The 17541-nt window shown below is 35.4% G+C and overlaps 1 protein-coding gene across 1 annotated transcript in view; it reads left to right on the forward strand.

Moving 5' to 3' along the window:
- Positions 1-17541, forward strand: part of tenm2a (teneurin transmembrane protein 2a) — a 288065-nt gene that overhangs the window by 211138 nt on the left and 59386 nt on the right. Inside the window, 3 exon segments of the mRNA XM_056471643.1 lie at positions 11009-11214; positions 11473-11668; positions 14602-14703. Of these exon segments, the coding sequence (XP_056327618.1) occupies positions 11009-11214; positions 11473-11668; positions 14602-14703 (504 nt within the window).

The raw sequence follows: 17541 nt of genomic DNA on the forward strand, positions 1-17541 counted from the left end.
AGATTCAAAAAGAAATCAGTTGGGCTGAAACCTCCACTGCCCTGTATATCAATTTGTTTCCAGCTTGTAGTCATTTTGATTTGTGTTTAGTAATTTGCTTCTCTGTCGCACTCCGAGGTCCCATCATGACAGCACATTTATGCCCACACACACTTTCCTGCCTGCTTCCACGATCGACAAGAGACATTATTCTCTGAGCTTCATTTCTGTAGCCGTGTGACAAGTCGTAAGAAACCAAGTAACCATGTGATTAGGTAGAGAAGCAAGGCATTGTGGGCCAGCGGTGCTAGGAGGGTGATTACATTTTCAAAAATAGTCTGTGAAACTGTATGTGTTACGCAACAAGAAACATGTCAAAATTGCTTTTCACACCGCACTCAACTCCTTGTTATTGTCATTCTAAACCCTGCTTCTAACCCAGGGTATAAGGAACGTTGCACACTTTAGACGAAGTGGAGTTACTGGATGGATCCTGCTTTTGCATAGTAAAGTAAATTTGTACAGTGTGAAGCGATGTGTTGTTATAATGGCATGGCTGTATGCTTTGCAAACAACAGCCAATCAAGATCTTCAAATTCACAGTTATAGAAACACTGGATGTAGGTTCTGCATTCACAGAGAACAAAAACTCTTGCTCTTGTAGTCAGGAAAATCCATTTAGCAAATAAATTTCAATATCCGAGCATTTGCAAAGTATAAAAAAGACCCTAAACCCAGAATATACACTATGAAACTTCATTATATTGATGCTTGTATTGATTGCTATTGTTCTGATCCCTCTGGGTTTAAAAGGACAGTATTAACCATTGTCATGTGTGAAAGACCTTATTAGTTGTATGCTATCATTATCATTTCACATTTCTAATGTTGCATATGATGTTATTGTATCATTTTAGACATGAGAACAGTTTTGCTGTTCACATCCGATTTTCTGAAAAAGCCAAATATAAGTAAGGCAAAGGCACTGAATGTATAGTTCAACCAAAGCTCAATATTGGAGAGGGGTCTGGCTGCAGACTTGGTGCCGTTCAATCTGAGCTGCCTGCAATTCTTTTTTATGGGCTCACCTCACTGAGAGTCTCTCACTCTGGGAGATGCAATCTCAGCTTGCATCATAAAGGCTGCATTCAGTTGCTATTGGAATATTCTGTAGGCATCACAGTGGCACAGTGGGTGGCACGATCGCCTCACAGCAAGAAGGAGGTTGGTTCGGGACCCGGTTGGGTCAATTCGCATTTCTGTGTGGAATTTGTATGTTCTCCCTGCGTTCGCATGTACCCCAGTCCAAAGACATGCGGGACAGGTGAATTGAATAAGCTAAATTGGAGTGTATGAGTGTGAATGCAAGAGTGTATGGGTGTTTCCCAGTGTTGGGTTGCGGCTGGAAAGGCATCCGCTGCGTAAAACATATGCTGGATAAGTTGGCAGTTCATTCCGCTGTGGTGACCCCTGATGAATGAAGGGACTAAACCAAAAAGAAAATGAATGAATGAATATTCTGTAATCGTTTACTCACCCTGTACTTGTTATTTTTGGTGAATTTTTTAATGAATCCTTTTAAAGTAGAGCCCAAATATTTGATCTGGAAAGAGCAGCTCGAGCTGTATCGTACAATACTTCGTTCTGAATGCTGCCAGATGTAATAGACCAGTGTTTCTCAACCATGTCCCTGGAGGACCACCAGATCTGCACATTTTCCATGTCTCCTTAACCAGACACAGCTGATTCAGATCATCAGCTCATTAGCCGAGACTGAAAGACCTGTAATGGGTGTCACAGACAAAGTAGACATCCAAAACATGCAGTGTTGGTGGTCCTCCAGGAACGTGGTTTAGAACCACTGTATTAGACCATCCAGGTATTACATGTAAAACTTTTTGCATATCATTCATAATACACAAATACAGCAAACTGCAGACATTTAAGTATGTAGATTAGTATTCTATACTTCTCTAATTATTACAGCCCGCATAATCCCTGATAATTAGCACCTCCTCATAACCTACTGATAACTCTGATTTTCCCAGCAATCAAACTTTCAATTAAAGCTGATTATCACCCCAAGCAGACACACTCATACGCTTACAGACTTACACAACACGTTGCCTGTATACACCCATGTCTTTTCCCCAGATCGCTCTGTCTGTCCCTGTCTCCGATGCTCACACTCAAGTGTCCTAGAAAACACATCACCTCTGTATGAAGGACAAGACAGCAACCCTGCAGAGAGTGGCTAGTCATCTTTAAACACATATACAAACATGTTACAAAACCTATATTCTCTGAAATAAAGCCGTCACTGGTCAGTGTCATTTTGGAAAGGTGCACTTTTGTACTTCTGATGTACTTTTAGATACAAATGTATACTGTAGCTTCTGAAGAGCTACTGCCTGACAGCTTTTGCACCTTCATTTCATAGAGAGTTGCATTTAAAGTTATAAAACAAAGTCCCACATTTGTATGCTAATTAAATAGACACTTGAAATGTTCATAAACAAGGTGATTGCAGAATGTAATAAAAGAAGCTCAGTGACACATACAATTGAAATGGCGAACGAGGTGAGAGAAATTAAATATTCATTTAATGCTGAAAAGTATCACTCAAAACACTGTGTGTAATTAGAAACTAGATATTTTACCTAGAGCACGTTCAGTGTCATTCTTTCACAACACAGGTTCATTGGAAATACACGCTTCAATACATGCTTGCGAAACTGCAAAAAATGTACTTAAACATGCTTTTGACTGCAGTTATTGAGTAAAATTAACGATATCGGACAACAAAAACTTTTTTCCTTTTCACACTAATGATATTTACAGGCACTTATTATCAATGGATTAAAGGACTAATGTTATTATACACCAAATAAATACCACAAAACAACTTATTGGTGTGTAGGATTAATAATTAAATAAGATTGCCTCAACCACGTGCAGTAGTTCCACATGGAAATCTTTCTATTGTGGTCAGTTTTCTTGACATTTCACTTTTTACAGTGTTTTACTTATGATGTTGAGTGCTCGACTTTGGTGAAGCACATTTTCATAAAATAGATGGAAGTAATGTAAAATGAAGGTATATCTATGTGATCACAGTGCACTTTTCTCTTATGTTCACCTTTAAAAACACTATAGGTTCGGTTTAGGGAAAGGTTCACTGGTCTAAGTGATCTAGCGGTGTTAGATTGCTAACATATTGCTCTATTGGAATCAATTAAAATTTTGATTTCCCCATGTTAAGCATATTTTACAGAGTTGTTACCTATATCGTATTCTGTGAATTAGTGAGCGTAGAGGGTTTGGATGATGTCTTGAAAAAAAACTGGCTATACAGTATATTGGAAACTCAGTGGAATTTTAATACATATGCAGGCCATGTCATTTACCTTTTCTCACTCCTCAGCACTATGCAATACCTAACTCTGTGATTTCATATACAGTACAGTAGATTATGTGGTGTAATCGCTTGCTGTGTTTTGTGTGAGTATGTGGGTAATAGAGTAAGCTCTTGAAGTCTCACACGCGCAAGTTACAAAATCCAGTGAGCAGCAATAAAGGCAGTGTTATAAATCATCGTAACATGCTCCCAAAGGTAGGCCACTTAATTAGGTTACCTTCTAATACACTTAATTCACTCTAAACACTAAATCCATGATGGTTACCTTCTAATATACTTAATTTGCACTAAAGATTCAAGATTGCAGAGAAGGTGAAAATGAGACAGACAAAGACAATATATATATATATATATATTTGGTTTTCATTTTACTGATTATTATTATTTTTTTTTATAAAATAATATAAACCAAAACAAAAACACATAAAAAGATAAGTGATTAAAATAAAATAAAATAATATAATTTGTTTAAATAAAATAAAAAAACATGCTAAAAAAGATAAGTTGTTAAAATAAATCAAAATCAAAATAAAATTAAATAAAAAGATAAGTTGTTAAAATAAAATAAAATAAAAAATAAAATAAAATAAATAAGTTGTTAAAATAAAAAAATAAAACCACATCAAAAAGATAAGTTGTTAAAATAAATAAAATAAAATAAAATAAAATAAAATAAAATAAAATAAAATAAAATAAAATAAAATAAAATAAAATAAAATAAAATAAAATGTGACGCGGTGGCGTAGTAGGTAGTGCTGTCGCGAATGACAGTGTATGAGTGTTTTCCAGCGATATGTTGCAGCCAGAAGGGCATCAACTGCATAAAATATGTGCTGGATAAGTTGGCGGTTCATTCCGTTGTGATGACCCCAGATTAATAAAGGGACTAAGCTGAAAAGAAAATGAATGAAAAGAAAAGAAAAGAAAAATACATTAAAAACACACCAAAAAGATAAGTTGTTAAAATAAAATAAAATAAAATAAACACACCAAAAAGATAAGTTGTTTAAATTAAATTAAATTAAATTAAATTAAATTAAATTAAATTAAATTAAATTAAATTAAATTAAATTAAATTAAATTAAATTAAATTAAATTAAATTAAATTAAATTAAATTAAATTAGTTGTTCATAATACAGTCATGTTAGCTTGCAAACTTGCTAGCATCATGCGGTTTTGATATCATAAAGTCAGGTTTCTTCAGCAAAACAATTGTTTAACAATCTACCTGTGTAGAGTGCTCCAGATTAGGGAGGTTACGGTTTAGGATTATGATACTTTGTAATGCAATGAATGTACATAGATTCAGTCTAATTTTCCCTTTGGTACTATGTAAACACATCTAACTCTGTGATTAAATACTGTGAATTATGTAGCATAATACTGTAGTTTGCTGTTTTTTTGTGTGGTTAATAGAGTGAGATTGCGAGCACACATAGTTGTGCGTTTTGAAACAGCTCTTCACCTCAAGTGCTTCATCTCAACCCCTCAGCATGTTGGTGTCAATTCCATCCATAAAAATATGACTTCTCTCTCTCGCTCTCTCCTCATCGTTCGCTTTCTCTCACATGCAAACACAATGTTTTCCACATAACAGCGAGATTACATTAATCATACGCAGACAGTGCTGCAATGAGGCTGTTGCTGGTTTCTTTGTTAACAGTAGGGTTGTATTATTGTTGTGCAGTGTCTGGTGGTGGTTGTTGTTGTTGTTGTTTCTTTTTTTTCTGTCATCCTCTGCTGCATCTTTGTGTATGACTGTTATCCTACCTTATTGTCTGGCATATTGTGTTGAGATGCTCTTATCTGGGCTTGTGCGGGATGATTTGATGCTCTGGTCTGATCTGTGAAATGATTTGTGTGTGCTTCTGCCTGCTGGCTACATTAGCTTATGATTGGCCTCTCTGCACTCGGCTGGATCCTGTTACGGTACTTGATGCTGTGCTTAGACAGTCAGATTCAGATGTCCTTTATCTGCGTGCTCGCTGTGATTCGAGACCTACTGGGCTGCCTCTGAATAGTGCTGTTTTTTTTTTTTTGTTTGTTTGTTTGTTTTGTACTCGATTGTATTTTAATTAATTCAGTTCTCATTGTGTTCTGTTTTCATCATGTTCATTTAATAATTCTTGCCTTTGATTATATTCTTGAGGAATATTTTTTTAATTCAATTTAAATTACTTTTTTTAACCCAATGGTTGGGTTTGTCCATATTTGACTCAGCACTGGGTTAAAAAAATTGGCAGAATTTAAAACTGTTGTAAGACTTAATATTTTTGTGGAATTCATGACATCTTCAAATTATTGTTCATTTAAAGTACACATTTTGGGGAACATTCATTCTAAAAAAAAATCTGTTTATTTTAAACTGAAATTGTTTAAAATATGGACAAATCCAGCTGTTGTGTTAAAAACAATTATATTTAAAACTATATCCTAATATTTGGAATTGTCCATATTTTACGCATTGTTTAAAGCAACATTAAATGTTTAGAGTTTTTAAAATAGTTTCTATATTATTGTTTAAAAGAAAACAGTTATAATAATCTTACTGACATCAAGCTGTTGATAGAAAAAAAGTTTGCTTGTTATAACCAAATGTTCGGTCAAATGTGGACAAACCCATGATTGGGTTTCAGGTTTATTTATATTATTTATATTATTCTATTATATTATTTTGTATTATAATTATATTTTCAATTGAATTTAATTGAATTTTATTTTTTTTAACCCAATGGTTGGGTTTGTCCATATTTGAGTGGACATTGTGTTACAAAATATATTATCAAAATTAAAAACTGTTGTAAGACTTAATATTTTTGTGGAATTTATGTTATATAAATGATATATTCAAATTATTGTTTTTTTTAAAGTATACATTTTGTGGAACACTCTAAAAAAATGTCTATTTATTGTAACCAGCTGTTGGGTTAGCCATTTTTAAACAACATTACACATTTAGAGTGTTTTAAATAGTTGCTATATTATTGCTTAAAATAAAAGCAATTATAATAATCTTAGTGACACTAAGCTGTTGATCAAAAAATGTTTGGTTGTTATAACCCAATGTTCAGTCAAATGTGGACAAACCCATGATTGGGTTTTATTCAATTCAATTTAATTCACCTTTATTTGTATAGCGCTTTTACAATGTAGATTGTGTCAAAGCAGCTTCACATAAAAGGTTATAGTAAATTGGAACAGTGTAGTTCAGTTTGTAGTGTTTAAGTTCAGTTCAGTTTAGCTCAGTTCAGTGTGGTTTAAATATCACTACTGAGAGTCCAAACACTGAAGAGCAAATCCAACCATGCGCAGCTCTACAGATCCCAAACCAAGCAAGCCAGTGGCGACAGCGGAGAGGGAAAAAAAACGTCACTAATTGGCGAAAGTGAAGAAAAGAAAAACCTTGAGAGAAACCAGACTCAGTTGGGCACGACCATTTTAATTTCTCCGCTGGCCAAACGGCTTGTGCAGAGCTGCAGTCTCAGCGGCGGAGGCTGGAAGCTAGCCTCAGCGAAGACTCGTCTGTCCCTGGAGCATCACAGGAATCAGTCTCATGTTCTCCACTCCTCCATGACCACCACAGTAGCTGCTCAGGATACGGCCTGGTCCAGGATATAGAAACCTTGGGATCATCTCGTCGTTGGTCTTAGATAGTATCAGTGAGTCTGCATAGTCTGAGGGCCTCGGGAAGAGTATCCCCAGGGGGAAATGGAGAATAAAGAGAATAATTAGCGTAGCTGCTGTTCATAGTGTATTTAAACAAGATGCAGAAACCTGTGTGGAAACCCGTGGTGCACTGAGTGTATGCTTTACTAAACAGATAGGTCTTCAATCTAGTTTTGAATTGGGATAGTGTGTCTTAGCCTCCATCGTTATCAGGAAGGCTATTCCAGAGTTTAGGAGCCATAAATAAGAAGGCTCTACCTCCTTTATATTTATATTATTGGGAATATTTTATTTAAATTGAATTAAATTGAATTGAAGTTTTTTAACCCAATGGTTGGGTTTGCCCATATTTGAGTGAGCATTGCGTTACAAAAAATATTGTCAAAATTGAGAACTTTTGTAAGACTTAATATTTTTGTGGAATTCATGATATATTCAAATTATTGTTCATTTAAAGTACACATTTTGGGGAACATTCACTCTAAAATAAACACTTTTTCACAAATAGTGGAGAATTAGTCCCAGACTGCACTGTAATATTAATATAAATGTTTATTCAATGTATATTTCATGAAACACTGGGAATTATAATAGTATACCTAAAAAAACAATGGTCATTTATATGGCCAAATATCTTTATCATTTAATTAGTTATTTTTTATTTTGATGCTCCCAGTGAAGTTCATTCCAAAACAAAAATCCAATTATGGTGTTCTGTTCCAGTCAGGAGTTTACTTATGCCTGTGTACTGTAGTCAGTGAGGTGATTCACTGTGTTTTGGAACAGATCTATTGTGTTCTGTTGTGAAATAAAACTGGACTATTGCTTCAGCCTTGGTCACAGACAGATCGTTTCTTCCCCAAGGAAATTCTCGTCCGGCCTTCCTCTCTTGCTCTCCCTTTTTTTTTCCTTCTTTAGTTCCATTTCTCCTCTGTCCGTGCTGTTCTGTATTAATGAGGGGGGCTATTTCATCTCCTGTTGCGGCTGCTCCGTCCTGATTGTGTTTTCATTGTTCTTTATTTCCTCACCATTTTTCACAGGTTTTCTCTGTCAGGGCTGCAGTCTCCAGTGTAGATCTGACCTGATTACAGGGGAACTGTTTTCTGTGTGTGTGTGTGTGTGTGTGTGTATAAGGGAACATCACAACTATAGGGAAAGAGGGAATCTGTTGCACGCAACCCTCCATTTACACTCGGCCATTGCCGGCAGCTACAAGCAAGAGATAGAGAGAATAAAAAGATAGAGAGAGAGAGAGAGAAAGACAGAGAGAGAGAGAGAGAGAGAGAGAGAAGGCAACCATGGATTTTCCATTAAATGAAAAGTGGATAACAGCTTGTGTGATTATGTTGGTAAACAGGATGGTGGTGTTGACATGTGGTATGAGCCAAAGCCTGAGGGTGGAGAACACACAAACTCTCACTGTAGATGAGATCTTTCCGTTCGTTTGAAAGTCCACTAACAGAAGACACAGAGAGAGAAGAGGAAGTGTAGAACTGTAGGGGATAAGAGAAAATTATCAGGTTTTCTATTGTTCACTGTAAGACAGAAGATTCTCAAAGTGCCCTAAGCAAACTGAGAACCTAACCCACGAACCCACTGATGCTGTATGAATGTTTATATACAGTAGTTCAGTGTTTCCCCACCCTGTTCCCGGAGGCACAACAACAGTACATATGTTGGATGTCTCCCTTATCTGACCCATGAACTTCAGGTTTTGGAGTCTCTTCTAATGTTCTGATGAGTTTATCCAGGTGTGTTTAATTAGGAAGAGGTTGAAAATATGTACTGTTGGTGTGCCTTCAGGAACAGGGTTGGGAAACACTGCAGTAATGGAAATTTCACCAAATAATTTTCACGTTTTGCTAAAAACAAATGGATTTTTACACTCAAAAAATGACCTTGGCTGCTTGTTCAAAGTACATATTTAAAATGAGTCAAAACAACACAATTCATCAGTGTATACACTGTAAAAATGCTAGGTTCCACACAATTCCTTCATGGTGTCCAAACACAAATTGATTAAGTTAATTTAATATATATTTTTTTACAAATTTAAGTGGACTGAACTAAAAGCAATTAATTTGACCCTAAAAAAACAAGAACTGTGCTGTTTCAGTTAATTTTAAATAAGTAGTTTGATCAAGCAGCAAAATATTTTTTGAGAATATTTTATATACCCTTACACCATAGCTTTTTTTTTACATTCTCACAATAATAATGAGAAAAACACACACATTTTCTTAAGCATCAAGAAAATTCATATTATATTAGCATCCAAAGGGCCATTTGTCAATCAAGACAAGAAAATTCAGCTTTCCCTTGAAATAAATGACATTTTTAGCTATATTGTGATAGCTCTGTGCTCTATTACATTGTAATAATAATTTATAGCATTTGCTGGTTTTACTGTTTTAATTAAACAAATCAATAATGTTTATCACACACATTTTTTTTTAAGTGTTAGTTTGCAACCTTTTGATTGTCCAGTAATCTGTAAATAGATATTCTAAGATAGAGTTGTATATTTACAGCTTTTGAAATGTTTGTTTGTGATGTAAAAAGCAAAGATCAAGATCCAAGGCACTCGAAAAATGGGAAAAAATATTAAAAAGCTTTTATTGACATAGCTATTTCTTAAAACTGCTCCTACACATTTCAGCAAACAACTGCCTTCATCAGGGTAACTGTGATCAGGTGCAAGGAAATGTTCACAGTCTGATCATATTTTTATTTCTGGAGAAAGTCTTATTTGTTTTTATTTTGGCTAGAATAAATGCAGTTTTTAATTCATTTAAAAACCATTTTAGGGTCAAAATTATTAGCCCCTTTAAGCAATTTTTTTTCCGATAGTCTACAGAACAAACCATCGTTATACAATAACTTGCCTAATTACCCTAACCTGCCTAGTTAACCTAATTAACCTAGTTAAGCCTTTAAATGTCACTTTAAGCTGAATACTAGTATCTTGAAAAATATCTATTAAAATACTATTTACTGTCATCATGACAAAGATTAAATAAATCAGTTATTAGAAATGAGTTATTAAAACTATTATGTTTAGAAATGTGTTGAAAAAATCTTCTCTCCGTTAAACAGTATATATATATATATATATATATATATATATATATATATATATATATATATATATATATATATATATATATATATATATATATATATATATATATATATATATATATATATACATACATTATTGTATATTGTATGCGATGTGTTTTTGTGCCCTGAGAAAAGGCATTTATGTTATTTCATTTAAAATTTCTACTTTTATCACAAGTGTTGCTGGAATTCTCTATTTTTACTTTATTGGCATTTTTTCCATGCACCATTGTTCAATAAAATACTGGAAAAAAAATCGGATATACTATTTTACCTGAAATAGCATTGTGAAAGAAAAATACACTTTAGAAATGCTGTTTCCTGTTGACAAAAAAGAGTGTGTTTCTCTTGAAATACAAACCTCATAACCAGTCAGTCAGAACTGTTGGGATCTTGCGTGCTTTTAATGCATAGTTCACCAGAAAGTAAAAAGAACGTTAACTTTTTATCCATATAAGCTATTCATCATGTTTTCTGAAAGGAGCTTTTTGAAAATAAAATGTCAGATATTCAACAAAGAAGCCCCTATTCCATCTCTCAGGCTGTCCTCTGTTTACTATAATACACATTCAGCTTTCTCTGCGCTGGGTGAATGCTGTGGGGTTACGGACCAAAAAAAAAAAAAGACTTCAGGAAACAGCATTTGTGTTTTTCAACTTCCATCAGATAAGTCTCTCCCGGAGAGAAAGTGCATTTGGGCTGTTTTCGCATTGTTTTCTGCTTTCAAGGCAACTGCTTCGGAATCCATAAACAAGGGGCAGTTGCTACACAGTTGAGGTGAGAGATTGATTTTTTGTTTTGTCCCTTTCCTCTCTGTATAGGACCGTGGGCCGCTCGAAACAGCAGCATAGATACTGGCAGCCTGGAGGTGGGCAGGCGTGTGACCCAGGATGTGCCGCCCGGGGTGTTCTGGAGATCCCTCATGCACCTTAACCAGCCTCAGTTCCTCAAGTTCAACATCTCCTTGGGCAAGGATGCACTGTTTGGGGTTTACATTCGCAAAGGGCTGCCACCATCCCATGCACAGGTGCGCACAAGCTTTCTATTTACAGAAAGACCACTCTGTGAAGTCCTTTCAGAGTTAAAAAAAAACATCTTTCATCGCAACTGCGGATCAATCATTCATTGCAGATACATTTTAGAAGTCAGCAGGTGTTAGATAAAATCATTCCTAGTGCTCAACTTCAAAGTGTTTTACCGTTTGATATGTATGAATGCTGTCAAACCACTTGAGATCACGGAAACTAAAAACGTCCCCTCTCGTTGTGCGTTTTCTTCTCTGCAGTACGACTATATGGAGCGTTTGGATGGGAAGGAGAAATGGAGCGTGGTGGAGTCGCCCCGCGAGAGACGCAGTATTCAGACGGTAGTTTTGAACGAGGCTGTGTTTGTGCAGTATCTGGACCCCGGCACATGGCATCTGGCTTTCTACAATGATGGCAAGGAGAAGGAATCTGTCTCCTTTAGCACGGCTGTTCTGGGTCAGTTGATGGTTAAACTCTAAATATGCATTTGCTTCCTTAAACACTCAGTTTGCTTTACCAAACTGTGCCACTTTTATGTGAAACAGGAGGATAAAATGCATTTTGATTCACAGCAAGTAGTGATTGCAAGCTTGTTACCATTTTTGTTTTATTTTATAACAGACTTAAGTGCATACAATTTCACTTAAAGATAAAAATTTAATTCTGTAATGATTTTCTCCCTTCATTTGGTAGAGACCTGCTTGAGTTTCTTCTGTTGATCAGAAAGGAAGATATTTTAACGAAAGCCAACAACCTGTAACCATTGACTTCCATCAGTGCTTAATTTGTAAATGAATAATTCCTGAAACAAAATCAGAAAATAAAAGTTACCGTGACCGACGTCCACCAAACAATTTCAGTTTTCCCAGAACATGACGTCATTTAACGGTGATAGCGCAAAAGAAGAGCATCACATTTCTGAACGGTCTTTTGTTATTTTGTGCCATAAAACGTTATAGGTCAGTCATAATAAAAACATGTAGCTACACATATAAATTGTTCAAACAATCACTATTCAGTTCACTTCACTAATATGTGCCAAATAAAAAAAAAATTAACTCCGTCTAATCTTCAAGAAGAGCCCACAGTTACCTCTTCTGTTATGTTTTCTGGCTGACTTGAGATCGTTTTGCTTCTGTCTCCTGCTCTCCTGATCTATTTGCGCAGTTTCATCTTCTCAAGATCTCATTTGATCAGGCTCATTATCAGTTTTGCTCATTGTTTAAAGAAAATATGCGTGACTGCCTTTTTGCCATTTTAAAAATACAAATATTATTTAGGTAGGCCTCTAGACCATTATTTATTTTTACTGCTCACTGCGCGCGAAACAATCACCAACCAATGAGATCGATTGTAAACATAAGAAAGCCGATTGGATGAAAATATTGTTGAGGGCCAATAGTTAAACGTGTCTTTTGCTTTAACTTGCACATGGTGACTACCCACGTAGTGCACAAGTTAATACCGGATCCATTAAAATAAATGCCAGAACACAAAATACGAATATCTGAAATTTTCTAGAACGGGATCCGGCAAGATCCAGCTCAAATTAAGCACTGACTTCCATAGTATTTAGTCAGTGGTTACAGGTTTCCAACATTCTTCACCATATTGTTCTTTGTTTCAACAGAATAAATAAACTTTTAGTTTATGGAAAGAGTGGGAAAATAAGGAGTGAAGTTTCTTTTTGTGTGAAAATGTCTTTTTTAAATTCAGAAAATGAATCAAGTCATGCAATAAATTGATCAAAAGCCACAGTAAAACAAACGTGTGTTTCAAATAATGATATATAACATTAATTGATTTAATATAAATTGTATAACATTAATAGATTGGTGGCTTTTCTTTATTTTTCCTTTTGCTGGACCGCAAGGACACAATTATCTGTAATTCTATACAGACTGGAACAGATAAATCTAGATGTCCAAAATTGTTCCTTTTAATATTTCTCATTAGACCTCATTTATGAAACTCCAGTTGAATGAATCTCTGTGTAAATCATCTGCAAATTTGATACAACAATGTAAGGAGGACTGATAATACATACCACACCATTTCTCCTCTTAATAATTTTGTAATTCTTTGAATGAATTATTTTAGAGTCTCCCGTGCTTTTCAAGGCTGTGTTTGTTTGAATCAAAACTAAAAACAGTAATACTGTGAATTGTTGTTACAATTTAAAATAACTGCTTTAATATATTTTAATGTAATTTATTTGGTGAATTTTCAAAGATGTTCAGTGACTAACTTCCATAGTATTTGAAGTAAATGGTTACAGGTTTCCAAAATTCTTCACCATATTGTTATTTGTTTTTACAGAATAAATAAACTCATAGTTTTTGGAAAGGGTGAGAAAATAGTAAGTAAAGTTTCATTTTTGAGTGAACTACCACTTTAATTTGCTCGACAGCTTTCAAATGTCTTTTCAATTCAGAAAATAAATCAAATAATCAATAAATTTATGAAAAAGCCACTGTAAAATAAATGTGTTTCAAATAAATCCTGCTGAAATTTCAATCCATCAAAGACAGAATGCAGCGTAAGTCTTCTCAATATTTTCTTAAAATTGCATATGAAGATGATTTTTGATCATTCAAAACTGAAACCTTAAAATATATTAAAGCTGTTGTTTTAAATTTTAACAATTCACAGTATTACTGTTTTTACTTTAATTGTGATTAAAACAAACGCAGCCTTGAAAAACACAGGAGACTCTAAAATAATTAATTTAAAGAATGAAAATATTATTAAGAGGAGAAATGGTGTGGTTTGTATTATCAGTCCTCCTTACATTGTTGTATCAAATTATACATTTACAGATGATTTACACAGGCATTCATTCCACTGGTGTTTCATAAATGAGGTCTAAAGAGAGACAAGTAAATGTTAAAGGGAACGATTTTGGACATCTGGATTTATCTGTTGGAGTCTGTATAGAATTACAGATAATTGTATCCTTGCGGTCCAGCAAAAGGAAAAATAATGAAAAGCCAGCAATCTATTAATGTTATACAATTTAATATATATCATTATCCACTTTAAATGAGATAAGCACCTTGTGGCTCTGTTCTATGAATATTCACATTCATGAATTCAGCGAATAAGTGGTGTCTCACCAATTAACCTTGCGCTAATCTACTGTGATATGGCCTACTTTCATTGCTGTGATATTACTCATGGCTAATGAAATGATGTGTGACAGTGTTTGAATGAATTGTATCAATAATGACCGGAGACTCAGTACTGCAGTGAAAGAGGGACAGAAAACAGGAGTGAGAAAGATATGGGAAATGGTAAAGGAAAAGACAAGATGAGAGTCGGATGGGGTGGTTACAGCTGTCATTACCATCAAAGTGGCCTTTTTTAGAAAGGTTTCATTCTTTTCGCAGACTCTGTGCAAGAGTGTCCCCGCAACTGTCATGGGAACGGAGAGTGTGTGTCAGGAGTGTGTCATTGCTTTCCAGGCTTCCATGGCATGGACTGTTCGAAAGGTAAGAGACACTCCAATTACACCCCGAACTCTGTTGTACAGCAAGAGAAATGAAATGTGGCAGAGGGAGAACGAAGTGAGAACAACTTTTACATCCCATGTCACTCATTTTGGGGAAATGAAGAGTGATACGATTAATTCCAAACTATATAACTTTTTCTTTGGAAACAGTCTGATTTTATGGTGTTCATTTTGGAGATTTGACAGCCTCAGGCCTTAAAAAGTATGACTGGGAATCTACTAAAAAGTATATTCTTCAAAAACTCACAGATGAGTAAATATTATTAAGGGCTTAAATGCATATTGATTATATTTTTATTTATAGTACATAGTTAACTATTACATCTATATACGATATACTAAACCAGGGGTTCCCAATCTCGGTCCTGGAGGTCCGGTGTCCTGCAGATTTTAGCTCAAACCCCAATCAGACACACCTGGCTAGCTAATCAAGCTCTTATTAAGCTGCGGTCACACTGGGCTTTTCCTCCCATAGATTTCCATTCATACGCACGCAAATGCGTCAGACCGGAAACACAAGGTCATGCGTCAAGTTTCGCATGTCACTGCGGTGCAAAGTTCAAGCTTGGTGAACTCTGACCTGCAAAATCGCATCACTTGACTGCGTGAGACCAATCGAGGATCAAAACATGACCTCTCTGGGCAGAAATTTAAAACATGGAGCAATCGCTCGCTTTTTTAAATGTCTAATCATCTTGTTTAATCTCTCTCCTTTTTCGCAGCGCCGTACGACAGAATTTCGCACATTCAAACTCTTATGTGACCGCAGCTTTAGACTTTCTAGAAACATCCTTGCAGGTGTGTTGAGGCAAGTTAGAGCTAAAATCTGCAGGACACCAGACCTCCAAGACCAAGTTTGAGAACCCCTGGTTTAGTATATTGTATATAGATGTAGGTTTATATTACAAAGAATTACACAAAATGTTAAGAATAGTTTTAACAGAAGGTTCTTTAGTTGACGGTGAACTCCGGCAATATATTTTTACATTAATTTGAATTTTTGTTTCATTATTCAAATTTGTTGTTTATCATTACCCATATTTTAACATAACAGATCTCTTTATTCTTGCATATTGATTCTTGTGGTGGCTACTTAGGCACCTGATTCGAATGTTGTCACACAATTGAATGGGCAGTATCAGTGGTTATCAGCTGATAGATTTGGGCCAGTAGTACTAGTAGGCTCAGAGGGCTGTTATGCTCTATCCACGTGGTTAATCAGCTATAGATCACATATGGCTGCAGCCGGAAGTTAACGAGAATTATTTATACTATTTATAAAATTTCCCATTTATTGTATTTTATTAACGTTTACCCCTACCCCAACCCTAAACCCAACCGTCACAGTAATTCAAAAACAGATCTTGATCTGGAGCCTTCTCTATTAGTATAGCTGATTAACCATGTAGATGGATGTTTACAGTCTTCTGAGTTTACTAGTAGGCTCAGAAGGCCACTACTGGCCCATATCTATCAGCTGATATCCACTGATAACGCCCATTTAATCAAGTGATAACATTCAAATTGGGTGACATAAGCTGCGTCTCAAATGGCATACTATACACTATGCACTCATGCACTATGTACTTATGCACTTACACCCTCAGCAGCATAGTATATGTTTGTAGTGTCATTTCAAATGGAACTCTTATGTTCTTTTTACTAAGCGGAAATTCAAACCGTTTCCCTGATGACATTTGACGATTAGTGAAATAAATGACCAAAGTACCAAATAATACCTGCCATGAGTATAAACGCATACACCATCGGGTGGCGCTATAATCACTCTCATAGGAGAATTTTGCTTTCACAGTCCAAAATAAATAAAGTAATCAAACATGAGAGACCGAAAGCTCCGCCCCTTCCGCTATGTGAGCAAAACTGTGGTCGTTGAGTGAGTGAAGTGTCCATCATTCCGCACTTATTATTTTCAGAATTAGCAGTGTGAACGCACTACTTACACTATTTATTCTACAAAATGGCTTAGAATAGTGCATAAGTATGCGATTTGGGATGCACTTATTAGTAGGATGGTTTTGGGGTGAAAAAAAGATAAAGAATAGCTGCAGATATTTAAAGCTTCATTCTAAAAGTCCAATAGCTTTGAATATAAATGACATGTCGAAAGAAATGACATGAATGATCAGAAAAAAAAAAACATGGGCAATTCTAGTACTCTCAGAATTCCTGTAGTTTTAGTGTCAAAATAAAAGCATGCAAAGTAATGTCCATCAGACATAAAACATGAGGGGTAACAGCACTGCCTTGTTGATAGTATGGCAGAAGCAGTGGGATTCAAAGAGCTGAACACATCAAAGATTTGTATTAATCTCAGCAGTCCCAATGGCTCTAGACACTCAGCAGCATTGGGTACAGCCCGAGAGTCCAGACACCTTCTGTATGCGTGTGTGTGTGTGTGTGTGTGTGTGTGTGCGTGTGTGGTTCTGAACTAGCTATATGGTTGGGGACCAATTTGATGAAATAATTCCCAACTTAATTTATGGACCATCATCAGAAGGAAGAATGGTTCATAAATGGACTAAATTCTAAATCTGCCAAAAAATTAGGAGGTGACAGTGTTTATAATTAGATAAGAATGGCAATGGGAAGTTCTAGTTTAGATAGCCAGTCATTTGTATACACATTAAATACTATTTATATTTATAAATTTGTATAGTTTGCTATTACGAAAGTGCTTAGGTCCTGTGAGTCATTGAGAAACTGAGATCTGTGTGTTAGTGGAGGTCTCTCTCCCTCTGTCCTTGTCTCTCTCTTTCTGAAGCATAAGGATGATGAATGGCGGTTCATACGGCCCAAT

Source organism: Danio aesculapii, chromosome 14 (genome assembly GCF_903798145.1).
Source record: "Danio aesculapii chromosome 14, fDanAes4.1, whole genome shotgun sequence".
NCBI lineage: Eukaryota > Metazoa > Chordata > Actinopteri > Cypriniformes > Danionidae > Danio > Danio aesculapii.